This window comes from Ornithorhynchus anatinus, chromosome X1, assembly GCF_004115215.2.
Source record: "Ornithorhynchus anatinus isolate Pmale09 chromosome X1, mOrnAna1.pri.v4, whole genome shotgun sequence".
Classification (NCBI taxonomy): Eukaryota; Metazoa; Chordata; class Mammalia; order Monotremata; family Ornithorhynchidae; genus Ornithorhynchus; species Ornithorhynchus anatinus.
In genome coordinates this window covers 107,418,716-107,445,382 of record NC_041749.1, presented here as the reverse complement: position 1 = coordinate 107,445,382, position 26,667 = coordinate 107,418,716, and the positions used below count along the sequence as shown (strand labels likewise).

Genomic DNA, 26,667 nt, shown 5'->3' with positions numbered 1-26,667 from the left:
GGGCAGTCGCACAGGCATCAGGCCTGCCCTTCTCTCTCTTGACCCTTTTACCCTACCTTTTCCCTCCCTCTCTCCTCCATTCCCTCTTCTCAGCTAGGATAACTGCCCAAACAAGGAGACTGTGAGCTCACTGTGGGTAGGGAATATGTCTGTTTGTTGTTGTATTATATTCCCCCAAGGACTTAGTACAGAGCTATGCACACAGTAAGCACTCAATAAATACATTTGAATGAATTAGAGGAGCTGATGCCCACCTGCACTGAGCTTCTTCAATGGCTGACTTCCCCCACCACCAGAGCAGAACCGAATTTCTTGTTATGCACTTACTATGTGCCAGGCACTGTGCTAAGCACTGGGGTAGGAACAAGATAATCAGGTTGGACACAGTTCTTGTTCTATATGGGGCTCACAGGCTTTATCCCCATTTTATAGATGAGGGAACTGAAGCACAGAAGAGTTAAGTGACTCACCCAATATCACAGCAGACAAGTTGTGGATCTAGGATTAGAACCCAGGTCCCGGCTCTATCCACTAGACAGACCACACTGCTTCTCAGTTGTTGAGAAGAAGGGAAAGGGAGAGGCAACTCCAACACACCTCACCCCCTTCTATGGGCCATGAATTCTGCTTGTCAAGTGCAAGAGCTCTCCGGGGGGAGCGGTGGCCAGCTGCTCCGGATCTTCCCCATGGCCACTTTAGCCCTGTCAGTGCAGCTTGGTCTTCTTCTGGACTTCGTATGCAGTGGGCAGCCCAGGGAAGACAGTCCAAGTGGGCTATGAGCTCTTTAACTAGATCCCCGCTGGAGGGGGAGAAACCAATAAGCTCACTGTGGGCAGGGAATGTTTGTTTTGGTGTTCTAGTGTACTCTTCCAAGTGCTTAGTACCGTGCTTTGCACACAGTAAGTGCTCAGCAAGTACAACTGAATGAACCAGGGGCAAAGGCCCCCTCCCCACCCAGGCCATTTGCCTCAGGTTCCCAGTCTCTCGGCCTAGCCTGAGCCTCTTCCCACTCTCACCAGCTCTGTGGGAGTCACCCAGTAAAAGGGTGGTGGGTTAGAGGAAAGTGTCTCGATGGAAAATGGTTTGGGAGAGAAGCAGCCCAGGCTCCTACTTTCTGTTTGCACCATCCAGGCATGAGGATAGAGAGTCAGGGGTTGAAGAGTCCAGCTTGGGGTGGGAAGAAGCCCAGAGGCAGAGTTTGTGCTTTGACCTGGGAGGACCAGCTTGGTGCAGTTTTTTCCCCTTCCACAGACCAGGCCTACAGTCATGTGGCACTTTAGGCGAACCCATCTCTAACACCCCAAACCCCTTACCCTACCTTCCCTCAGGAGCCCTGTGGTAAGTGGGCTTAGCCATTAAGTGTGGTGTTGATAGTGGGGGTTGGAGAGGTAGAAGGAAAAGGTGGAGGGGAGAGGAGTGCTGGGCCCTTGCACTCCTATGGACTCCACCCTTACCTCATTGAGGCCACAGTCCCTCTCCTCCCAAATAAGCCCACCCCACCAACAGTTAAGTTGGACCCTGGCCATCCTCAGCACGACTCCACGACTGGATGTGGCTCAAACTTTCAACTTTATTGTTAATCAGAGAGAAGGGTAGAGGAAATGAGGGCCCTGCCCACAGCCCCTGCCCCTTTCTCCTCTTCCCCCAGGGACAGCATTTGACTTGCTTCCCTGAAGCTTGAGGGCAAGGGAAGGGACTGAGGTGGGTGTGTGCGAAGGGGAAGAACCCCCCCCCCCCATCTAAGGGCACAACAGGGCACATCATGGTCTTTATGACCATGTGAGAGGAGTGGGGGCTATTCTAAAGAGATGAACCACAATTCTGAGAGGAGATGCCCAGGACACAGACTCCCCACCCTGAGCTGGAGGAGAAAAGAACACTGGGCTAGGCCTCTTGCCCTTATGGGGCAGGGGAGGCAAAGTTGGGCTCCTCAGCAGGGCCTGGGGCTTCAGCCATCAGGCAAATCAGCTGGTAGATTATATAGAGTAAGAACATGACGACAAGAGGCCCCCCGCACACCCCCATCACCAGCATCATGGGCTGGGGCTTGATCCAGTTGGAGGCGTAGGAAGATGCAGCGCTAGACTGGGCGGGCCCGTTGAAGACAAAATGTGCAGGGCAGGTGGTGCAGTTGTTGGTCAGGTTGCTCTGGCAGGTGTAGCAGGAGGGGTGGTAGGTAGCACAGATGCGCTCGAGGGATGACTGCTGTCTGCCAGCAGAGGATAAGCCCTGGTGGACAGGGGTGTAGTGGGGTGGGCAATAGGCGAGGCAGAGGTGGCCAAAGCTGTAGTGCGGATTGGTGCATTCTGTGGGCAGAGACAGACAGATAGACAGACACGCTGCTGAGGCATGGATGTTAGAGTTCGGGGCCAAGGCAAACCCCCCAGCTTTCTGGTCTCCCATCCCACCACCACCTGGGCCAAGCTCATGTGGTGAAGGATTTGGGGGCCGGGGGCCGGGGGGAGGCACGCGACGTGGCAGGAAAACTGGATTCATGAAGCTGTCCTTGCCACATGATTGGCTCGAACCCCCAGCCTTCTGACTTCACTCCTCGTGAACAGAGAACACGGCTCTTGGGAGTTCCCAAAGAAAGAATTCCTCTCTACTCCTGCCCCAATGGGTCTAGTGGGGAGAGGGACAAAAAAGAACATAGGAAGGGCCAGGGGCCCTGGTCCTCACCTTGGCATAGACCCTCAGTGTCCTGCTGCATGCATGCACTCTTCATGCTGGTCTTCAGAATCTGCTCTGCCATGTCCTCGTCTGTACCATACAGCAGCAGGATGACACTGTGCAGGACTCCTGTATGGGTTTGGGGGGGCGGGGGGAAATCAGATACCTCATGGGAGTGATTAGGCCCTGGATGTGGTTCCTTCTTACATTTGAACCTCCCCTGATAGCCTGGAGACCCTCACTTGGTCAGAGTCTCTGCCTCCAGGGCAGATGGGTGTTTGCCTTGACCCAAGGGGTCTTCCAGACTAGAGAATCCACCTGCTCCAGAGCCCAATTCCCCTGGCTCATCTGACGCTCTCTCTTCTACTTAACCTCAATCGTGTTTGAGCATTTACTATGTGCAGAGCACTATACGGCGCTTGGGAAATACAACCGTCGACAAGACTCTATCTCTCCCCTGACCCCAGCAGCCTCACCGCCTCCAACTGCAATTGGACCCCATCTAAAGCCATCTCCTCCTACTTGATCCTCCTGCCTTGCCATGATGTCCCAGAAGGAGCAGCCCAGGGGATCCCACTCACCACTGTTGTAGAAATAGCCTTTGTCATCCAATTCCAGCGTCCAAACGCCTTGTGGCCTCTCGTCCCAGAAGTGTGTGGACATGAAGGTCCATCCCATGTAGCCCTGGTCACTGATGTCAAAGGGCCTGTTGGGCAGGGCAGTCAGAGATTAGACCCCCACAGAGGGTAGGGCCAGTGTGGCCACAGCCAGAGACCGAGAAACCAGAACACTGGCCACAGGGGCCTGGGGGTAGCTAGATGCAACCCCATCTAATGACAGAAGATCTCAAGCTCACGGACTGGGGGGCCCATACAAGAGGTGGGGGAATTGACTACAGCCCAGGGGGTCCTGCTGCCATCCTGGACCTCCCCCCAAAATGCTCAAGCCATGGACTGGGGTGGGGGGGGTGAGGGAGAAAGGAGAGAATCTGGTGAACACAAATAGCACGGAGTCAGCCCCCTGGGTGCCCCCCAGGTCCCTTACCTTATTGCCACCAAGATGGAGCGGGTGCCCATGGGGCTGGTGAGAGAGATTTCCAGGTCTCCCCGGCGACTGTAGCTGAGTGTCAGCTTTACCTGGACGTGCTCCAATGAGCGGAGCTGAAAGGGGCCTCCGGCACAGGCAGAGATGTTTTTACTGATGTGGAGGGTTGAGTGAATTGGTCTGTGAGAGGGAAGAGAGAAAAACCGGGGCGGGGGGAGAGACAGAGGGGAGAAAGAGAAGGAAAGAGAAAGGGAAATTGAGAGGGGAGGAGGAAAGAGAAAGGGAAATTGAGAGGGAGGAGAGATGAGGGAAAGAGGGGAAGAGGGAGGGAAGGGGGAAAGAGAGAGGGAGAAGAGAGGGGGGAGAGAGAAGGGGGGAGAGAGAAGAGGGGAGAGAAAAAGGGGGAGGGGAGAAAGGGGGAAGAGAGGAGGGGAAAAGGGGGAAAGAGAAAGGGGGGAAAGAGGGGTGAGAGTGGTGTGGAGAGGGGTGGAGGTGGGGGAAGAGAGAAAGAAATGGAAAGAGAGAAGGTGAAAGAGAAAAAGGGAGAGAGAAAGAAAAAGAGGGAGAGAGAGGGGAAAGGGGGGAAAGAGAGAGAGAGAGGGAGAAAGGAATAAAGAGTGCAAAAGAATAAGTGAGAAAAAGAGCAAATGAGCAAGCAAAGGGCCAGGGAGACAACCCCCTTGCCATTGGGACTGAGGACACAGCTGCTTCTGATCCCAAAATTGGCCAGAGAGCTCCAACACCTGGATTCTAAAAACTCAGAAAGTCCTTGGCCCCGGGGCCCCCCAAGCCGCTCCAAGGGGGGTGGGGAGGGGAATGCTCACAGGGCTTTGTCAACCATCTTGATCAAGCACTTCCGCTGGGGCTGACTCATCTTCCACTCGGTGGCCAGCTGCACCAGGACCCCGGCATCCAGCAGTCCGTAGCCAAAATGATGGCTCACTGCAGGAAGGGACAGTAGGCTGAGTGGCACCCTGGCATTCTGGGCTCTAGGCAGCCCAGTGGAAGGGAGGGAGTAGGTCCCATCTCACTCACCTTTTCGGCCGACACCGTTGAGGGCCCAGTCATCCGCTTGCAGGTGAGCTGGGCTGGACGATCGCACAACCAGGTGATGCATGTCCCTCCAAGTGAGGGCGGGGCTGGGAGGAACGTGGGAGTTCACCTGGGTGGACTTCCCCCTCTCTCCAAAGCCCATCCACCCTGTGAAATGGGAACCCTGGGCTCCTAACCTCTGATACTTGTGCGACACCCCCCGCCCCCACCCCAGGCTCAAAACCAAAGACTACAATTGATCCCCAAAACCTCGAGCATCTCTACCTAGGTTTTGGATGGGAGACGGGGCTAGGGGGGCAGAAAATCACCCTGCTATTCACTTACTTTGCTTCCAGGGCCAGGGCAATTATGCCCGCAGCGAGAGGGGCTGAGGCCGAGGTGCCCGTGTGCTTGTCCGTGCACTGCTTACGCAGGTCAGTCGTCACCTGAGGGATTATTGTTATCAACGGTATTTACTGGCTGCACGGCACTATACAGGGTGCTTGGAAGACAGAGGGAAATGAAGGACACTGTCCCTGTCCTCAACGAGTTGACAGTCTGATGAGGGGAGATAGGACACGCCCAGAGATACAGAAATAGATATTAATGCTGGAGGGATGGGAAGCAATGTGGATTGGGAGGGTCCCAAATCGAGTGCGGGGGAGGGTTTCGATCAAGGAAGGCATCTTGAAGGAGGCGGGTTCTTAAGATGAGACGTGACTCAAAGAGGAAAGGAGAGGACATTCCAAGCTGGGGAACAAGCTGAGGAGAAGAGACCATGGAGTGGAAAACCTGTATTAGGGGAGGGGCAGCTCTGACTCACGATCTGCTGATCCTGGAGGGTCCCACTACTGTAGGTAGTGGTGAGGATTGAGGCGCAGGCCTCGCTGTACCAGGGCACGGTCCCATGCTGGGTGACGCTGCCAACCGACAGGGTGTAGATGCTGTTGGTGTACCCATCGCAGTTGCAGTTGTCATGTTGCAGCCCGCCATTTCCTGAAGCCCAGATGAACAGGTTGCCCAGGCCAGCCCTCCCCTAGAGGAAGGGAGAGAGAAAGAAGGGTGAGAACCGCAGAAACACTGTTCATCTTCAAGGGTCGAGGACTCCTCGATCCCTCTGCTAGCGAAGACGGGGCTGTCCCGACCCCACCCACTTTCCCTTCGGCCCGCAAAGGGATGGAATCACGGAGTACCGGTCAGATCATGGGCTGCGTGGGACTCGTAGGTGCCAGCTTCATGGAGGTGATGAAAGCCACTGTGTCCTCCAACGCCCCCCCGACCCCAGTTTCCCAGCTGGGGGCGGGGAATGAAGCCGGTAGCACACCCGGCCACACTCCCCACAGGGCTCCGACGAGACCCAAGAGCTCCTGAGTGGGGCCGGAAAGACCACCAGATGGGGTCTCTCTGACGCGTCAACTCTAGGCAGCGTGCCCACACCACCCCACCCTGCTGGAGCCCACACTCACCATGGTGACCCCATAGGAGAAAGCCTCGATCACTAGGAACCCCGGCCCGTCCACCATTCGTCCGTCGTCCTCAGGACCCCAGCTGGCGCTGTAGATGTCGATGTGCTGGGGCTGCAGGGCCAGAGACTGGGCCTCCACGAGATCTGTGACAATGCCATCCAGCATCCGCACCCCTGGGGAATGGGAGACCAGAATTGACCGTCACTGACGGATAGAGCCCCGGGTCAGGCACTTGAGGGGCAGAGGGGCTGGCACGCTGATGGGTGAGCGGGGCGCACACTCCCTCTCACCCGCCCCCAATGCCCGATAACAGAGGAAAGAGGAGGGGTGAAGTTAACTTGATCCCTGTCACAAAGCAGCCCTTACCCACCCATGGCTACTTCACTACCACTTCCTCATCTGGGAAACCCCGTTTTTCTGGGCAAGGGAAGGGTCCTGCAGCAGGCTCCTGGACCCCTGGATGGTCTGTTTGCCAGTTTTGCCAGTGGACACCCATCTTCAAGGTTAGGGATAGGCAGCCGACACCCATAACTTTCCCCTCTAATAATCCTTTACAGACCACTTATTCAGAAACCTAGCCAAACACCTCTTGAACTTGCTGATAGCACTGGCTATTAGGGTAGCCACTGGTAATACTCAAGAATGGCAGCCGCTCCTTTACTAACCCCCTCCCCACAGACAGTATCTGACAAAATGGCCACCCTATCAGCTGCCTGATTTCCCCTAGAGAATCTAGCACGGGCATCGCCTGCCCCTGCACTACCCCCTTTCCCACCCGACTCCATCCCTGGGGGCCTAAAAAGTCCACAAAGCCTCCCTTTGTCCAGTTCCCTCTTGTCCCAGTGAGATGCCCTCACAGCAGGGCAACTCACCAGCTCCCATCAACTGCCCTGCCCTCCCCCAAACCCAGATGTCCCGCTACCTCCAATCCTGGCATTGAAGGCGATGCCAACTCCACAGATTCCATTGTTGGCGATGGCCGCCACCTCCCCGGCACAGCGGGTCCCGTGCCTGGGTTGGGGAGAGGGAGTTGGCTCAAAAACCCCCCATCCCCCCACCAACCCTCTCAATCAACAGTACTTATTAACTATCCACGTGCAGAACACTGTACTAAGCATTTGGGAGAGTAGCAGTAGTACTCATTGAGTGCCCACTTGGTGTGGTGATTTGTAGCAGACGCTTGAAAACTACAGAATAAGAATGTGACGTGTTCGTTGCCCATAAGGAGTTTACGCTCTAATGGGGGAAGACAAACATAAAAATATTTACAATACCGTCAAAATAAATAGAGTAAAACTAAACACAAGTGCTAAGGATGGGAATAAATTCATAAGTGTTAGAGTTGGCTGAAAGGATGATATGGCTCAGGGGCCTGAGAAATTACCAGGGTAAGCTTTTTGGAAAAGGGAGGGTTTGAATGTTATCTATCTGATGACGGAAGGGAGGCGATTCCAAGCCAGGGGAATAGTGTGAACACTGAGCACAAAGTACGGCTAAGAAGGTTGGCTTGGGAAGTGCACAGAAGGCTGGGGAACAGACGGTGAGGATAGCAGAGAGGTAAGGTGGGGCTAGATGGCAGAGAGCCTTGAGGTTGATTGTGAAGAGTTTAAGCTTTGAGGTGAACACACACAGGGAAGCAATAGAGGGTTCCGAGGATAGGAGAGATGAGGGCCGAGCAGTGCTTCAGGAAGACGGTCCCTGCAGCAGTGGCAGCCTGAAGTGTAGACTGGAGGGAGGGTAGAGGCTGGAAGACCAGCAAGAAGACTAATGCAGTGGTCTAGCTGAGGTGAGGTCAGAACTTGTACCAGAGTGGCAGCAATTTAGATGGAGAGGGAGGGGCGGATCCGGAAGATGGGCAGGAAAAAACCCCGCAGGATTTGTCAGCAGACCGAATGTGAGAGTTGAACGATAGCGAAAAGTCGAGGACACCGAGATTGCGGGCTTCTGGGGATGGGGAGGAGGATGGTGATGTTGTTGACTGAGACGGGAAAGGCAGAGGGGAAAGCCAAGGTGTTCTAATTCAGACATGTTGAATTTGAGGTGCCGGCAGGACAACCAAATGGGGATGTTCCAGAGGCGTGAGGAGATGCAGAATTACAAGTCAGGACTAAAGAGACAGATTTGGGAGTTCGCCACATGGAGAAGGTATCTGAAGCCCTGGGAGAGTTAAAGTGAGAAGAGTGGAGGATTCAAAACAGATCCTTGCTTGGGGGGGGGGGGGGGGGGGGAGGGCGGAACCCATGGTAAGAGGATGTGAGCCAGAGATCAAAACCAAGAAGATTTTGGAGAGGCAAGAGGAGAGCTGGGATGGTGATGTGTCAACAAAACCAGAGCCTGAGAGTGTTCTGAGGAGGAGGAAGTGGGGGGTGGGGAGGGTGTCCATGATATCAAAGCAGCACAGAGATTGAGGCGGCACAACTACGAGGAGGGTAAGGGGTCAGATCCCTTTCTCCACCCTCCCAACCTCCCATCTCCCCTTCCTCAGCCCCCTCACCCTCCCAAACTCACCTGTTCTCATTCAGGGGGCCATACTGGGGCCGGGGGTCTGGGTCATTGCTGTTGAAGTCGTAGCTGGCGAGAGGGTCCTGGGGGAGAACAGAAAGACTGAGAGGGAGGGGAGCAGGAGGGGTGTCCAGCAGAGGCAGGACTTGAACAAAGGGGGATGGAGGCACTTCCCCAACTGCTTCTCTCTCCCATGCTAGCCAGAACCAGAACTCTGGATCCTGGGCTCCCCAGGTGCTCTTTCATCCCCTTTCCCACTGCCCAATTGAACCTCCTCCTCTTGCCCCACTAGAGCTCAGGAGATCAGATCCTGAGGTGGACCAACCTAGCACAAGTGATGGGGACAGACTCTTGGGTTCTAGCGCTCACATAGTTGCCCATGAGGTCTGGATGGTTCCACTCGAGGCCATCATCCAGGATGGACACGACGATCCCCTGGCCCGTGTAGCCCTTGCTCCAGGCAGTCAGCACATTCAGGTCCGGCTGGATATCGCGGTTCTGGTTTGGGGTTGGGAAACAGAGGGCCACTGCTGGAGAAGGGGTGGGGTGTGGCCGACCTGTCCTGGGGCCCCCAGGCATCTCCCCCACTCCAATTCCTTCCCAAGAGGCAGCCCACCCTATTGGAGAAACTGAAGTATGGAGATTTTCCCCCTCCCCTCACAGAATGGGGACTCTCACGCCCCTTCCTCCTCACCAGGTACCACTGCTTAGAAAACCACGGGTCTGTGGGCTTCATCGCTGTGTCCCTCTTCACTCGGTGCTTCAGCACTTGCTGTTCAAACCAGTAGATCTGCATGGCAGTGGGGCTCATGATTAGGTCCCTTACCAGGGCCACATCCATTCCCCCCACTGTATGGAGAGGGAGACTAACACACGGGGGGTGGGGGCAGGAACAACTGTGTCTTGCCACAGATCAGGCCCTAAGACAACCTCCCTGAAGGGGTACTACGGAGAGAGAATTGGGGAAAAGAAAGGAGACCCCCTATCTCACATAACTGGCTCACCTTGGGCTCCTTCATTAGGCGCAGACGGTGTCCCCAGTGCTGGTTCAGGGATTTGGACGCTATGCCACGGTGCTGAAACTCATAATACTGTCCACCTTCAAATACCTATGGGAGACACAAACAGTTGACGGGCAGAGGCCCTTGGGACAGACACGGTTTCTGCCCTAAGGCTGTCCCCGTTCTAGTAAGGGAGAAGGAACGGACAGGATCCTTGCCTCTGGAAACATCCAATCCAGGAGGGGAGGTAGACCGAGCACATGTGCTGTTCTAGCCATATGGAAAGGAAGACTCAGCAATTACAGGAGGGAGCGGAGAAGGAAGTCAGGGATGGTCTCGAGAGGCAAATCTGAGTAGGTTCTCTGAAGGAGGTGGTGAGCTTCAAGATAAAGGTAAGAAAGGGAGGAAGACAGTATGGCAGACAAGAACAGAGACTGCTGAGAGAATCAGGGTTAGATCAATGCTCACAAAACCATAAACTGAGTTTTAAGGTCCTAGAACTGTGATGTTCTCTTTCCGCAATCTCTTTTCAGTTCGTTAAAGGCCTGGGAACCCTCTCTTCTCTACTTTTCCCCGCCTCCCTCCAGCTCCCAGCCCAAAATAATAACAATAATGGTATTTGTTAAGTGCTTACTATATGCCCGGTACTATACTAAACACTGGGGAGGATATAAGAAAATCGAGTTGGACACAATCCCTGTCCCTTGTGGGGCTCAAAGCCTCAAACCCCATTTTACAGATGAAGTAACTAAGGTACAGAGAAACGAAGTGACTTGCCCACGGTCGCACAGCAGACAAGTGGCTGAGTAGGGATTAGAACCTATGTCCATCCAACTCCCAAGCCCATACTCTATCCACCATGTCATGCTGCTTCTTAGAATGGCAGTAAGTTTGCCAAGACAATTTTTAATCATGTCAGCACTACAATTAAATGGTAAACCAAACAGTAATTCAGTGAGCAATGGAAATGCAGTAGCTAGCGCAGAGTATCATGACATGAGGTGGCATTGTAAGAACACATTCAAAGGCTCACTCTAAAACCTTATAAGGAAAGAAAGAGTTAAAACGGCTAAGCAAGAGGCATTTGAGTAAAAACTGCATTTCTCCTTGCTTTCAAGTTCATTTCTTTACCAACAAACAATGGTGGCGGGGAGGTGGGAGGCGGTCGGAGAGGGGAAGGAGAAGAGAAGAAAAAATCCAAAAGAATTCTGATGGATTAATTTCTTTGTTCCTCAGCAGATCTTTACACAAAAGCTGTAACTTTAGTTCTGTAACATGCTTGAATTGCAGAGCTATTAAGTCTCAGAATCAATTTAGTCTTGCAGAGCTAGTAACATATGAAATAAACTCCTGACACGCTTATTGAATCTTTGAAACCTCTAAAAACTATGGGGTTAAATAATGTGGTAAGATGAAGGCGAGACAATAAATCAGGCAGGAAGGTATTTCATGTAAGTCACTGATCAAATTCCCCCTTCTTTTGAGTCCTGGATGTTAACTCCACTTATCCCTGAGATGCCAATCAATCGCATTTATTGAGTGCTTGCTGTGCACAGAAAATTTATACTAAGCGCTTAGGAGAGTACAATATAACGATGAACAGACACATTCCTTACCCACAGAGAGCTTACAGTACAACGAGCAGTAAGGGTTGCACCAGGAGGGCAGGTTGGAAGCAGGGGCAGAGATGAAGACTCTCAGCACCCTATCTGCCATTCCTGAGAGCAGCAGCATAGACCAGGGCTGCCCCCTTGGGTGATATTGCGTGAGTGAGAAATTGTCCCTGAGGCTTCGGATCACTCCCATCCAAGGGAGTGGAGAAGCTCTGGAGGAAACAAGATGGCCTGAGGAAAAGAGCAGCTACTATTCAGGGACCGGCTGAGATCGTTGGGACTCTCCGGTGTGGGCAGAGGTGCCGGGATTGAAGTTTACGGAATCCCGAAGGGAGTGGGGGTTGGCGAACATGAAAAGTTTGTTCTCCAGATCCTACGGCATCACTGAGGGGATGAGCGGAGCATCCAGGGGAGCGTAAGATCCGCAAGCTCAGGAAAAACCAAAGCAAAACCCTGTTCGCCCAGCAGGGGGCGAGCTGGAGGAATTTGTGTTTCGACGCGCTGCCCTGTAGTGCGGTAGGTTCAAGGCGGGTTTGGATAGACCCAAGGAGAACACTACGTCACTAAAAGAAAAATCGAAGACGAGGGGGAAAGTGAGGGCTGGGGGTGCCATCTCTAGCCTTGAGGGCGGGGGGGTCCAGGAGGACCACCGTCACACGGTCCCTTTAAGGGTCCTGATGGGCAAAGCTAGAGACAAGAGTCCGGGGTTGGAAGAACTGGAAGGCTCCTAAGTTTTAAAATTCGGGTATTGCTCTGGCAATTATTGGTGTTTATTCCTACTCTCTCAAACCTCCAGCACACACGCAACTCGGCCGACTAGGGGAGCTCCACCCCTCTCTTCAGGGCTCCCCCCTTCTTTCCAGCGCCTTCTGCCCCTCCCCACCTTTCCGGGGCCTTCTTCGCCTCCCCACCTTTCCAGGGCCTTCTTCGCCTCCCCCCTCTTTCCAGTGCCTTCTTCACCTTCCCCCTCTTTCCAGCACCTTCTTCACCTTCCCCCTCTTTCCAGAGCCTTCTTCACCTCTCCCTTCTTTCATTCAATAGTATTTATTGAGAGCTTACTATGTGCAGAGCACTGTAAGCGCTTGAAATATGCAATTCGGCTAACAGATAAAGACAATCCCTGCCCCAAAACGGGCTCACTTTCCAGAACCTTCTTCCCCTCCCCCCCCTTTCCAGGGCCTTCTTCCCCTCCCCCCCTTTCCAGAACCTTCTTCCCCTCCCCCCCCTTTCCAGGGCCTTCTTCACCTTCCCCCTCTTTCCAGAGCCTTCTTCACCTCTCCCTTCTTTCATTCAATAGTATTTATTGAGAGCTTACTATGTGCAGAGCACTGTAAGTGCTTGAAATATACAATTCGGCTAACAGATAGAGAAAATCCCTGCCCCCAAACGGGTTCACTTTCCAGAATCTTCTTCCCCTCCCCCCCCCTTTCCAGGACCTTCTTCCCCTCCCCCCCTTTCCAGGGCCTTCTTCACCTTCCCCCTCTTTCCAGAGCCTTCTTCACCTCTCCCTTCTTTCATTCAATAGTATTTATTGAGAGCTTACTATGTGCAGAGCACTGTAAGCGCTTGAAATATACAATTCGGCTAACAGATAAAGACAATCCCTGCCCCAAAACGGGCTCACTTTCCAGAACCTTCTTCCCCTCCCCCCCCCTTTCCAGAACCTTCTTCCCCTCCCCCGCCCCTTCAAGGGCCTTCTTCCCCTACCCCCCTTTCCAGGGCCTTCTTCACCTTCCCCCTCTTTCCAGAGCCTTCTTCACCTCTCCCTTCCTTCATTCAATAGTATTTATTGAGAGCTTACTATGTGCAGAGCACTGTAAGCGCTTGAAATATACAATTCGGCTAACAGAGACAGTCCCTGCCCCCAAACGGGCTCACTTTCCAGAACCTTCTCCCCTCCCCCCTCCCTTTCCAGGACCTTCTCCCCTCCCCCCCTTTCCAGAACCTTCTTCCCCTCCCCACCTTTCCAGCACCTTCTTTGCCTCCCCCAGCCCTTTCCAGAGCCTTCTTTGCCTCCCCCAGCCCTTTCCAGCGCCTTCTTTGCCTCCCCCAGCCCTTTCCAGTGGCTTCTTCGCCTCCCCCCACCCTTTCCAGAGCCTTCTTCCCCTCCCTCACACCCCCACCCTCTGTCCTGGGGCTTCCCCTTCCCCCACAGGTCAACTCTGTCCTGAGGAAGAAAAAGCCAGATCTCATCTGCATAGTCTAACGAGCGAAAGGGACAGGGCCACCCCATCTCCTACCTGCCCCATGTAGACGAAGCCAAGTTTGTGGGCCAAGCGCTCGGCCACCGGGGTCCCTTCGGGCACTCGTACGGCCCAGCTGCGGAGATAGACCAGCACCCGGCCTTCACTCTTCGGCCTGGGCACCGGTACCGGCACAGCCATAGCCAAGGCCACGGCCACGGCCACGGCCAACCCCATCGAAACGGAACGCATGATGGCGGAGAAATCACGAAAAAAAGCTCTGAGGATATCTGCGATCCTCACCCCCTCCTTCGACGCTTAAATACTCTGCCTCCGCCCGGCGAAGACTCCACCCAGTAGACCGTAGCCTTTCAACGGTAGCTCCGTTTTCCCACCCATAGCAACCCCCCTTCTCTCCATAGCAACCCCCGGGTCGCTCTTGGCCCCCATTGGAGAACCTGACCCCCTCAGAACCCCTTCACCGCCCCCCTCACGCTTCATAACCACGCCCTAACACCGAACACTACCCCTCCCCCTAGAGCTTGGGCTCGACGACAACGAGCTCTCATCCCTTAATGGCGGGGAGAGGAGATGAAAGGGATGAGGAAGGAGAGCCATCTTGAATCTATCAGTAGCGTTTAACGAGGGCCTATTGTATGTAGAACGCTGTACTAAGTACTAAGATCTTGGAAGAGTACAAAAGAAGTGCAAACCAAGGGCCCTGCCCTCAGAGAGTTAACAATCTAACGGTGCAGAGGCAGACGGGCTGACGCGAATCATTTTCAAAGAGTGGGAGCCATTTTGAGTACTTGGGGAAAGGGGAGAGAAAAGACGAGAAGACATGTTCATTTTTGCGGCCATTTGATCTTCCCCGTTCTTGCTATTACCAATCAATCAACCAGAATTATTTAGCACTTATTGTGGACAAAGCACTGTACTAAGCGCTTGGGAGAGAACAATACAAGATTTGGTAGACACGTTTCCTGCCCAAAAAGAGCTTTCAGTCCGGGGGGGGGGGGGGCAGGTGTTAAATATTATAATAAATGAATATGAAAACTAATATTTTATAATTTCATGATGATTAATCGAGGCCTAATGGATACTGCAAGGGCCTGGAAGTCAGAAGAGCTGGGTTCTAATCCCGACGTCGCCTCTTGTCTGCTATGCGACGTTGGGCAAGTCACTTCACTTCTCTCTGCCTCAGTTACCTCATCTGTAAAATGGGGATTTCGACTGAGTCCCATGTGGTACATAGATTGTGTCCAATATGATTAGCTTGTATTTATCCCAATACTTAGTACAACACCTGGTACACAGTAAGCACTTAAATACCATTTATTTATATATATATATAAAACCACTTATATCCTTGTTCTGCCTCTTCCCACGATTTGTAAATAATTTGTGACTGTCTCCCCCATTAGAATGTAAACTCCATGAGGGTAGGGACAGTGTTTCTTGTTTCTGTTTTAATAATTATGTTTTTTGTTAAGCACTTACTATGTGCCAGGCACTATACTATAAGCGCTGGGGTGGATACAATCAAATTGGGCTGGACACAGTCCCTGTCCCATGTGAGGCTTACAGTCTCAATCCCCATTTTACAGGTGAGGGAACTGAGGCCCAGAGAAGTGAAGTGACTTGCCCAAAGTCACACAGCAGATAAGTGGCGGAGCCGGGATTAGAGCCCATGACCTTTTGAGGAATAGGGGAAGGAGAGGAAAGGGGGAGGAAGAAGGAGGGGAAGGGAGAAAAGAAAAAAAAGAGAGATCTTCATTTTTTCATCTATTTCATCTCCCATAGGCTTGCTATTACCAGTTACATCCCTGTTCTGCCTCCTCCCACGATTCGTAAATAATTTATAACAGTCTCTCCATTAGGATGTAAACTCCTTGAAGGTAAGGACAGTGTGTCTTGCTTCTGTAATGAGAAGCAGCGTGACTCAGTGGAAAGAGCACGGGCTTGGGAGTCAGAGGTCGTGGGTTCTAATCCCGGCTCCGCCACATCTGCTGTGTGATCTTAGGCAAGTCACTTCACTTCTCTGTGCCTCAGTTACCTCATCTGTAAAATGGGGATGAAGACTGTGAGCCCCACATGGGACAATGTGATTACCTTGTATCTACCCCAGCACTTGGAACAGTGCTTGGCACATAGTAAGCTCTTAACAAATACCAGCATTATTATTATTCTGTTGTACTCTTTCAAGTACTTAGTACATTCTTTCCCCACTAGACTATAAACTCACTGTGGACTCTCTCGCTGCTGACCCCTTGCCTACGTATATAGTATAGTGTTCTATATTAAACACCACTGATTGATTGCTTCTGACTCAGCAAGCACTCAAATCCCACTGGTTGATTGGTTGAATGAGGATGAAGAAAGATACAGCTGCTAGGAGCAAAAGTATAGAGAGGTGAATTAGATGAATAAATAAGTAGGGTATGTAGATTGATAGACTCCTAAAAAGCCACCTCCTCCAGGAAGACTTTCCTGATTAAAACCTTCACCTGACAGGTCCTGCCATCCCCTCAGCCACCTCAGCACCTGTGTGCAGTTCTGTTACCCCAGCGCTTAGCACAGTGCTTGGCACATAGTAAGTGCTTAAATACCAACATTATTATTCCCTGACTAGGCTGTCATTTCCTCTATTCTCCCTCCCTTCTGTGTGGTCTAAGCACTTGGATCTGTACCCTTTAAACACTTGATATTCACCCCAGCCCTGCAGTACTTAATAATAATTTGACCTTGGGCAAGTCACTTCACTTCTCTGTGTCTCAGTTACCTCATTTGTAAAATGGGGATTGAGATTGTAAATCCCATATGGGACAGGGACTGTGTCCAACCCGATTTGCTTGTACCCATCCCAGCGCTTAGTATGGTGCCTGGCACATAGTAAGTACTTAGCAAATACCACAACAAGCTTATAGTTTAGAAGGGGAGACAGATATCAATATAAATACATTCTGGATATGTACATAAGTGCTGTGGGGCTGAGGGAGGGGTGAATAAAGAGTGAAAATCCAAGTTCAAGGGTGACAAAAAAGAGTGGGAGAAGAGGAAATGAGGACTTCGTTGGGCCCCTTGGAGATGTGCTTTTAACAGGGCTTTAAAGGTGGGGAGAGTGATTGTTTTTCAGATATTGAGAGGGAGGGCATTCTCACTTAACTTCTCTGTGCCTCAGTTACCTCATCTGTAAAATGGGGATTAACTGTAAGCCTCACATGGGACAACCTGATTACCCTGTATCTACCCCAGTGCTTAGAACAGTGCTCTGCACATAGTAAGCTTAACAAATACCAACAATATTATTATTATTATTATCCCAGGCTAGAGGAAGGACGTAGGCGAGGGGTCAGCAGCGAGAGAGATGAGATTGAGGTACAGTGAGGAGGTTGGCAATAGAGGAGCGAAGTGTGTGGGCTGGGTTGTAGTGGGAAAGCAGCCTGGTAAGGTAGGAAGGGGCAAGGTGATTGAGTGATTCAAACAGAAGGAGTTTCTGTTTGATGGGGAGATGGATAGGCAACCACTGGAGGTTCTTGAGGAGTGGGAAAACATGGACTCAGTGGTTTTGTAGAAAAGTGATCTGGGCAACAGAGTAAAGTGTGGACTGGAGTGAGGAGACAGGAGGCAGGGAGGTCAGAGAGGAAGCGGATGCAGTAATAATAATGATAATGATGATGGTATTTGTATTTGCTGATGGTATTTAGTATGTTTCAGGCACTGTTCTATTCGCTGGGGTAGATAAAAGCTAATCAGGTTGGACACAGTCTTTGTCCCACATGAGGCTTACAGTCTTAATCCCCATTTTACAGATGAGGTAACTGAGGCTGAGAAGTGAAGTGACTTATCCAAGGTCACACAGCAGGGAAGTGGTAGAGCCGGCATTAGGACCCAGGTCCTCCTGACTCCTCAGGCCCATGCTTCATCCATAGGAAAAGTGCTTGGATTAATGAGGAAGCAGTTTGGATGGAGAGGAAAGGGGAGATTTTAGCAATGTTGTGAAGGTCAAACTGACAGGATTAGTGACGGATTGAATATGAGTCAAGGATAACACCAAGGTTATGGGCTTGTGCCAAAGGGAGGATGGTGGTGCTGTCGACAGTGTTGGGAAAGCCAGGGAGAGGACAGAGTTTGGATGGAAAGATGAGGAATTCTGTTTTGGACATGATAAGTTTGAGGCGTCAGCAGGACATGCAAGTAGAGATGTCCTGAAGGCAGGAGGAAATGTGGGACTGCAGAGAAAGAGACAGATCAGGGCTAGAGAGGTTGATTTGGGAGCCACCCGCAAAGAGATGGTAGTTGAAGCCATGGGAGCAAATGAGTTCTCCAAGAGAATGGGTGTAGATGGAGAACAGAAGGGCACCCAGAACTGAGCCTTGAGAGAGACTCACAGTTAGGGGGTGGGAGGCATTTATTCATTTGTATTTATTGAGCGTTTACCCCAAGGCTCTCTCCAGTTATCGCCCCCTCTCCCTCTCCTATCATTCCTCTCCAAATTCTTCGAGCTAGTCGTCTATACCCTCTGCCTCAAATTCCTCTCCTCCAACTCTTTCCTTGAGCCCCTCCAATCTGGCTTCCATCCCCTTCACTCCACAGAAATCGCCCTCTCAAAAGTCACCAATGATCTCCTTCTTTCCAAATCCAACGGCCTCTACTTCATCCTAATCCTCCTTGGCCTCTCAGCTGCCTTCGACACTGTCAACCACCCCCTTCCCCTGGATAAGTTATCCAACCTTAGCTTCACTGATTCTGTCCTCTCCTGGTTCTCCTCATTTCTCTGGCTGTTCATTCTCGGTCTCCTTCGCAGGCCCCTCCTCTGCCTCCCACCGTCTAACTGTGGGAGTCCCTCAAGGTTCAGTTCTGAGTCCCCTTCTATTCTCCATCTACACCCACTCCCTTGGAGAACTCATTCACTCCCATGGCTTCAACTACCACCTGCATGCGGTTGATACTCAAATCTACATCTCCAGTCCTGATCTCTCTCCTTCTCTCCAGTTTCACATTTCCTCCTGCCTTCAAGACATCTCTACTTGGATGTCCTCCCATCACCTCAAACTTAACATGTCCAAAACAGAGCTCCTTATCTTCCCACCCAAACCCTGTCCTCCCCCTGACTTTCCTATCACCATCTTTTCTGTCTCACAAACCCATAATCTTGGTGTTATCCTTGACTCCACGCTCATTCACCCCACATATTCAATCCATCACTAAATCCTGTCGGTCCCACTTTCACAGCATTGCTAAAATCCATTCTTTCCTTTCCATCCAAACTGCTACCACGTTAATATAATCATTTATCCTATCCCGCCTGGATTACTGCCTCAGCCTCCTTGCTGATCTCCCAGTCTCCTGTCTCTCCCCACTCTAGTCCATACTTCACTCTGCTTTCCGGATCATTTTTCTACAAAACCGTTCACGACATGTCACCCCCCTCCTCTAAAAACTCCAGTGGTTGCCCAGCCACCTCTGCATCAAGCACAAACTCCTCATTGGCTTTAAATCACTTCACCTCACCTCCTCCTATCTCACTTAGCTCTCTTCTTCTATATCCCAGCATGCACACTTTGCTCCTCTAATGCACAGGTGGAGAGGGTGGATTTTGAGAGAAGGCAGAACATCTCCTCTAGAGATACTGCTGGGGAAGATGGAAGAGTTAAAGAAGTGGCAGGAGGGTAGAGGGACTGAGTAGGGCCAGGGGAAATTTTAGGGAGATCACACCGAGAGTGTCAATTTTCTCAGTAAAGTAGGTGGCCAGATCATTAGGGGTAAGGGACGGGGGAGGCAGTGGAGGAGCCCCCAGAAGAGACTGAGAATGAGCGGCCAGAGAGATAGGAGGAGAATCAGAAGGGGACAGTATCAATGAAGCTAGGGTTGAATAATGTTTCTGGAAGAATGGGGTGGTCGACAGTGTTGAAGGCAGCCGAGAGGTCGAGGAGGATTAGGATGAAGTAGAGGCCTTTGGATTTGCCAAGAAAGAGATCATTAGTGAGAGGGCAGTTTCTGTGGCATGAAAGAGGTGGACACCAGATTGGAGGGGGTCAGGGAGAGAACTGGAAGAGAGGAAGTGGAGGCAGAGGGTGTAGACAACTCACTCAAGGAGTTTGGAGAGGAAAGGCAGGGAGGGAGATGGGGCCTCAACTGGAGGGAGCAGTGGGATCAAGAGAGGGTTTTTTTAGGATGGAGAGACATGAGCATGTTTGAAAGCAGTGGAGGAAAAAGCCACTGGAGAATGAACAGCTGATGATAGCAGTTAGGGAGGGAAGAAGATGGGAAGCAAGTGTTTTGATAAGGTCCTAAGGGATGGGGTCTATCAACTTTACCAATAACCATCTACCAAATCTATTGTATTATACTTTCCCAAGTGGCTCTATACACAGTATGTGCTCAAGAAATGACAATGATTGATAGATCACCCCCACTAATAGTAGTAATGGTATTTATTTATTAAGTGCTTACTGTGTGCAGAGCACTGTACTAAGCTCTGGAATGTAAACTTCTTGTGAGCAGTGAACTTGCCTACCAACTCTGGTGAAGTGTACTCTCCCAAGTGCTTCATACAATATTCTGCACACAGTAAACCCTCAATAAATGATTGATTGATTAATAAGTGCTCAATAAGTACTTGAGAAGCAGCGTGGCCTAGTGGAAAGAGCATGGGCCTGGGAGTCAGAGGTTGTGGGTTCTAATTTCGGCTCCTCCAATTGCCTATTGTGTAACTCTGGGCAAACTGCTTATCTTCTCAGTGCCCCAGTTGCCTCATCTGTAAAATGGGGATTGAATACCTGCACTCCCTCCTATTTGGACTATGAGCTCCATGTGGGACAGGGACTGTGTCCCACCTGATTGACTTGTATCTGCCCCAGCACTTAGAACAGTGCTTAACACATAGTAAATAACGACGGTATTTATTTAAGTGCTTACTATGTGCCAGGCACTGTACTAAGCGCTGGAGTGGCAGCAAACCGAGTTGAACCCAATCCCTGTCCCGTGTGGGGCTCAGAGTCACAATCCCCATTTTCCAGATGAGGTAACTGAGGCCCAGAGAAGTGAAGCGACTTGCCCAAGGTCATACAGTAGATAAGTGGCGGATCCGGGAATAGAACCCATGACCCTCTGACTTCCAGGCCCGAGCTCTAGCCACTACCCATGCTGCTTCTCAATGTTAATCATTTATTAAATGATTAACAAATACCATAAAAAAGTACCATGGCTTACAGTTGTTTTTATCACTTGTATCTGTTCCTACTCTCTTACCTATAGCATGTCTGCAATTTACTTGAGATGAGTCATGTATAAGAACAGTTAGATTGGGAAGGCCTGCATAGATACAGGTGGTCTATGGGCACATGAAACTAAACCTTCCTGAACCCAAGGCAGGTCTGACCTCCTTAGTTCCCCTAATGCCCAGAGAAATAGTCCTCCTTCCTGCTGGCCGCTAGCCCACTTCCCCAGTTGACAAGTTTAGCCCTGGGGCTAGTGGGGTGACCCTTTGGCCCTTTGGACTAGGGCCCCCTCAAACTTCACCATCCACTTTAAGAGCCTCCACTCAGCCCGTAGCTGATGCAAGAGAGACCTCACCCCCCGCCCCAACCCACTACAGCCATGGCCACCCTGGGTGGCACGTGGTGGGCACCAGCCCCACACAGAGAAGTAGACAACCCATACCCACCTTTTGCCCGCTCTTAGGAAACACCGGAGGGGTGGCCTGTAGCCCAGGGAGGGGACTACCCTGGCCCTGCAAGGTGCTGGTGGGAAGGGAAACCCTGCCCCACCCTATTTTAGATTGTGAGCCCTGAGGGGCAGGGGCCTGTGTCTAACTCTCCACCCGTGTATTCTTCCTCAGCACTTAGTACAGTGCTCTGTACACAGTAAGCACTTGATAAATACTCTTACTACTACTATTTCTTCTTGTTCCCACCATTAACTCCATCTGTTGTATTTTCCCAAGTGCTCCCCATTCACAGTGGTGCACCCTGTAGGAGCTCACTAAAGGCCATGTTGATACTGATGATATAGGGGGGATAAGGTAGTAAGAAGGGAAACAGACTTAGGTAATCATTTGTATCTTCATCTTCCATACCCTTGAGAAGCAGCATGACCTAGTGGACCTGGATTCTAGTCCCAGCTCTGCCACCTGACTGCAGTGTGACCTTGGGCAAGTCACTTGGGCATCAGCCTCCTTTCTAACCTCCCAACATCCTGCCTCTCCCCACTTCAGTCCATACTTAACTCCACTACCTGGATTATCTTTCTACAGAAACGTTCAGGGCATGTCATGTTCCAGTCTCACCTTCACAATATCGCCAAGATCGCCCTTTCCTCTCCATCCAAACGGCTATCGTACTGGTACAAGCTCTCATAATATCCCGACTGGATTATTGTGTCAGCCTCCTTTCGGATCTCCCTTCCTCCTGTCTCTCCCCACTCCAGCCTATTCTTCATTCCACTGCCCGGATCATCTTCCTACAGAAACACTCTGGGCATGTTACCCCTCCTCAAAAACCTCCAGGTTTGCCTATCACCCTTCGCACGAAACAAAAACTCCTCACTCTTGGCTTCAAAGCTCACCATCACCTTGCCCCCTCCTACCTCACCTCCCTTCTCTCTTTCTACTGCCCACCCCATACACTCTGCTCCTCTGCTACTCACCTCCTCACTGTCCCCTGTTCACGCCTATCCCGCTGTCGACCCCTGGCCCACGTCCTACCGCTGTCCCGGAATGCCCTCCCTCTGCACATCTGCCAAACTAACTCTCTTCCCCTCTTCAAAGCCCTACTGAGAGCTCACCTAGTCCAGGAGGTCTTCCCAGACTGAGCCCCCCTTTCCTTCTGCTCCCCCTCCCTCCCCCCCCCACCCTTCACTCTTCCCCCTTCCCCTCAGCACTGTGCTCATTTGTATATATTATTTATTACCATATTTATTTTGATAATGAGGTGTACATCTCCTTGATTCTATTTATCTTGATGATATCTTGTTTTTGTTTTGTTCTGTTTTGCTTTGCTGTCTGTCTCCTCCATTTAGAATGTGAGACCATCATTAGGCAGGGATTGTCTCTGTTGCCAAATTGTACATTCCAAGTGCTTAGTACAGTGCTCTGCTCATAGTAAGCGCTCAATAAATACTATTGAATGAATGTCATCCCCTTCCTCAAAAATTTCCAGTAGTTGCCTATCCACCTCCATATCAAACAAAAACTCCTCAGTGTTGCCTTCAAAGCTCTCCATCACCTTGCCCCCTCTTACCTCACCTCCCTTCTCTCCCTTTACATCCCAGCCCACACACTCTGCTCCTCTGGTGCTAACTTTCTCACTGTGCCTCCATCTCACCTGTCTTGCCAGTGACCCCTGGCCTATGTCCTACCTCTGGCCTGGAACGCACTCCCTCCTCAAATCCACTACACAATCACTCTTCCCCCCTTCAAAGCCCTGCTGAAGGTGCACCTCCTCCAAGAGGCCATCCCAGACTAAGCCCACTTTTCTTCAGCTCCTACTCCCTTCCATATCACCCTCACTCCCTTTGCTCTTCCCCCCTCTACCCACCCCACAGCACTTACGTATATATGAATATATCTATAATTCTATTTATTTATGTTGATGCCTATTTACTTGCATTGATGTCTCTCTCTCCCCCTCTAGACTGTGAGCATGTTGTGGGCAGGGATTGTCTCTCTATATTGCTGTATTGTACTTTCCAAGCACTTAATACAGTGCTCTGAACACAGTTAGCTCTCAATAAATACGATTGAATGAATGAATTAACTTAACTTTTCTGTGCCTCAGTTACCTCACCTGTAAAATGGGGATTAAGACTTTGAGCCCCAGGTGAGACATGGACTATGTCCAACCTGATTACCTTGTTTCTATCCCAGGATTTAGAACAGTGCCTGGCACATAGTAGAAGCAGCGTGGCTTAGTGGAAAGAGCATGGGCTTGGAAGTCAGAGGTTGTGGGTTCTAATCCCACCTCCACCACTTGTCTACTGTGTTACTTTGGGCAAGTCACTTAACTTCTCTGTGCCTTAATTACCTCATCTTTAAAATGGGGATTGAGACTGTGAGCCCCATGTGGGACAACCTGATTATCTTGTATCTACCCCAGCGCTTAGAACAGTGCTTGGCACATAGTAAGTGCTTATCAAATACCATCATTATTATTATTATAATAAGTGCTATACTGTAACTCTAGACTGTAAGCTCACTGTGGGTGGGGAATGTGTCTGTTATACTGTACTCTCTCAAGTGCTTAGTACAGTGCTCTGCGCACAGTAAGCGCTCAGTAAAAACAACTGACTGACAAGTGGCAGAGCTGGGATTAGAACCCAGGTCCTTCTGACTCCCAGGTCCATGCACTACCCACTAGACCGCCCTGCTTCTCAGGCACTATGTTAAGCACTTATGCTAACTTGTTAAATGCTATGTGCTAGACACTGTATTAGGCACCGGGATAGATACAAGATAATCAGGTTGGAAACAGCCTTGTCCTACAAGGGCCTCACAGTCTAAGTAGGAGGGAGAACAGGTTTTGAATTCTCATTGTACAGTTGAGGAAATTGAGGCTCAGAGAAGTTAAGTCACTTGCTCAAGGTCACACAAGAAACAAGAGAAGCAGCTTGGCCTAGTGGAGAGAGCACGGGCCTGGAAGTCGGAAGGACCTGAGTTCTAATCCCTGCTCTGCCAATTGCTTGCTGTGTGAACTTGGGCAAGTCACTTAACTTCTCTGTGCCTCAGTTTCCTCAACTGTAAAATGAGGATACCTGTTCTTCCTTCTACTTGGACTGAGCTCCATGTGGGACAGAGACTGTGTCTGACCTAATTAACTTGCAACTATCCCAGCGCTTAGAACAGTAACATAGTAAGTGCTTAACAAATACCATAAAAAAGTGGCAGGTCCTGGATTAGAACCCAGGTCTTCTGACTCTGAAGCCTAGTCTCTTCCCACTACTAGACCCTGCTGCTTTCCTAGTTCTTTCCCAAGGGCTCAGTACAGAGCTCTGCATAGAGTAGTGGGTGCTCAAATAAATTCACTGAGGACCACAAATCTCTCCCCACTCTGTTGCCTGGATCATTTTTCTTAAAAAAAAAAAAAATTCTGCCCTCATATCCTCACTCCTCAAAAGTCTTCAATGACTGCCCATCCATCTCCACATCAAACAGAAATTCCTGACCATTGGTTTTATGGCAATCAGCTCTCTCCCTACCTAACCTCACACTCCTACTACAACACAGGCTCCACTCCTGACTCCTCTGACCCCAACCTACTCACTGTACCTCCATTTTACCTATCTAGTCACCTACCCCTCTGGCCTGGAACTCCCTCCCCCTTTACACCTGATAGACCGCCACTCTCTCTACCTTCAAAGCCCTATTAAAATCATCTTTCATATAAAATAATGAAAAGCAGTGTGGCCTAGTGGAAAGATCACAGACCTGGAAATCAAAGGACCTGAATTCTAATCCTGTCTCTGGTACTTACCTACAGTGTGACCTTGGGCAAGTAAGTCATCTGACTTCTTTGTGCCTCAATTTACTCCTCTATACAAGAGGATTCAGTACCTGTTCTTCCTCCTACTTAGGCTCTGAACTCTCTGTGGGACAGGTACTGTGTCCAATCTGATTATTTTGTATCTACCCCAGCATTTAGGACAGTGCTTGACACATAATAAGCACTTAACAAATGTTGTGATTATTATCTCCTCCAAGAAGCCCTCCCTGACTAACCTCATTTTCCTTCCCTAATAACGCCCTGTTTCTGAATCACCTATATGCACTTGAGTCTGTAGCCCTTAACTACTTTAATACCTGCCCTCAGTCCCACAGAATCTACGTACATAGCCTTGTACTCTGCTGTTTCCCCTATCTTTCCAAGCGCTTAGTACAGTGCTCTGCACATAGTAAGTGCTCAATAAATACTATTCAATGAATGAATATCTGTAATTGATTTTAATGTCTGTCTTCCCCTCTAGACTGTAAACTCCTTGTGGGCAGGGATGGCGCCTAAGAGCTCTATTGTATGTTACTTTCCCCAGTGCTCTGTGCACAGTAAGCACTCAATAAATGCCACATTGCTACAGAGAGAGCATTCGAAGGGACGGATAAAGAGGCACAAGGGTGTTCTGCAAATGGTAAGTGCTTAATAAAGACCACTGATTGATTGATAGTGAGAGCACATGGGAAGAGATAGAGAGCAAAAGCATGGGATGGGGAAGAGAGAGAACATGGGAGACAGTGCAGAGGGGGCAAGAGAGAAAGGAGAAAGAAGTGGTTAAGGTGGAAAAGAGAAAGAAAGAGGAGAGAGATTGAAGGGGACAAGATCCCCACCCCTCCTTTGATTAGAAATGGGGATGGTCAATCAGGGGCTGGGGATTTTGGGCAAGTGACAACAACTCTGAACCTATCTCATCTGTAAAATGGGGATTAAGAGTGTGAGCCCCCTGTGGGACAAGGACTGTGTCCAACATGACTGACTTGTATCTACCTCAGCCCTTTGAACAGTGCTTGGCACATAATAAGCACTTAACAAGTACAATCATCATCATCATTATTATTAATAAACACCAGGAAGAGTCTATGATTTGAGCAGGGGTCAGGGGACTTCTTTTCAAAGATGAATTGCATCACCTTGCTAGCCCACCCTCTTACCCTAAACTCTCACTCTGGGGGAAGTGGCATGGCCTAGTGGATAGAGTACGGACCTGGGAGGCGGAAGGTCACGAGTTCTAATCCCAGCTCCACCACTTGTCTGTTGTGTGGCCTTAGGCAAGTCAATTCACTTCTCAGGGGCATAGGTTACCCCATCTGTAAAATGGGGATTAAGACTGTGAGCTGCAAAAGGGACGGGGACCGTGCCCAATCTGATTTGCTTGTATCCACCCCAGCGCTTAGTACAGTGCTTGGCACATAGTAAGCGTTTAACCAATATCACAATTATTATTATTGTTAACCTCTACCCTTCTCCTCCATTTACTCACATTCTTTTGTCCACCGCCGATCTCCTCCGCCTGTCCCCTCATATGGTGGGTCTTCACACCTGCCGACCCTCCTACTTCCAGGGCATCATTCCACCCCACTTCTCCCACCCACTTCTCAAATTCCCCGTCATGTCCACCCCTGCCCAAGACCCCACCCATCTTTGCCCTGGGAGGCCTCATTGGTCAGTGG

At 50.6% G+C, this 26,667-nt stretch overlaps 1 protein-coding gene across 2 annotated transcripts; it reads right to left on the bottom strand.

Annotated features, from left to right (window-relative positions):
• Nucleotides 1–1,550: 1,550 nt before the first annotated feature.
• PCSK4 (proprotein convertase subtilisin/kexin type 4) lies at nt 1,551–26,651 on the bottom strand. Of its 2 annotated transcripts, none has more exons than XM_029051756.1 (15): nt 26,478–26,651; nt 9,719–9,823; nt 9,409–9,504; nt 9,084–9,212; nt 8,721–8,797; nt 7,135–7,223; nt 6,213–6,385; nt 5,570–5,782; nt 5,092–5,192; nt 4,750–4,853; nt 4,539–4,656; nt 3,715–3,894; nt 3,252–3,376; nt 2,680–2,799; nt 1,551–2,306 (listed from the first exon to the last, which is right to left on the bottom strand). In XM_029051756.1, the coding sequence occupies exons 1-15, from the start codon at nt 26,634–26,636 to the stop codon at nt 1,900–1,902; spliced, it is 2,196 nt and encodes a 731-aa protein (XP_028907589.1). In that variant the 5' UTR covers nt 26,637–26,651; the 3' UTR covers nt 1,551–1,899. The 2 variants fall into 2 exon arrangements, with proteins under 2 accessions (XP_028907589.1, XP_028907588.1); XM_029051755.2 differs by lacking the exon at nt 26,478–26,651 and adding an exon at nt 13,569–13,889.
• Nucleotides 26,652–26,667: the final 16 nt, after the last annotated feature.

Bases quoted from the DNA above. Each gene is read 5' to 3' on its own strand.
- PCSK4 (XM_029051755.2), bottom strand. From the start codon at position 13,763: ATGCGTTCCGTTTCGATGGGGTTGGCCGTGGCCGTGGCCGTGGCCTTG. The intron at 7,224-8,720 runs GTGAGTTTGGGA...TCCCCAACCCAG, and splicing joins GGCCCCCTGAATGAGAACAG to GCACGGGACCCGCTGTGCCG. The intron at 2,800-3,251 runs GTGAGTGGGATC...AAACCCATACAG, and splicing joins AGGCTATTTCTACAACAGTG to GAGTCCTGCACAGTGTCATC.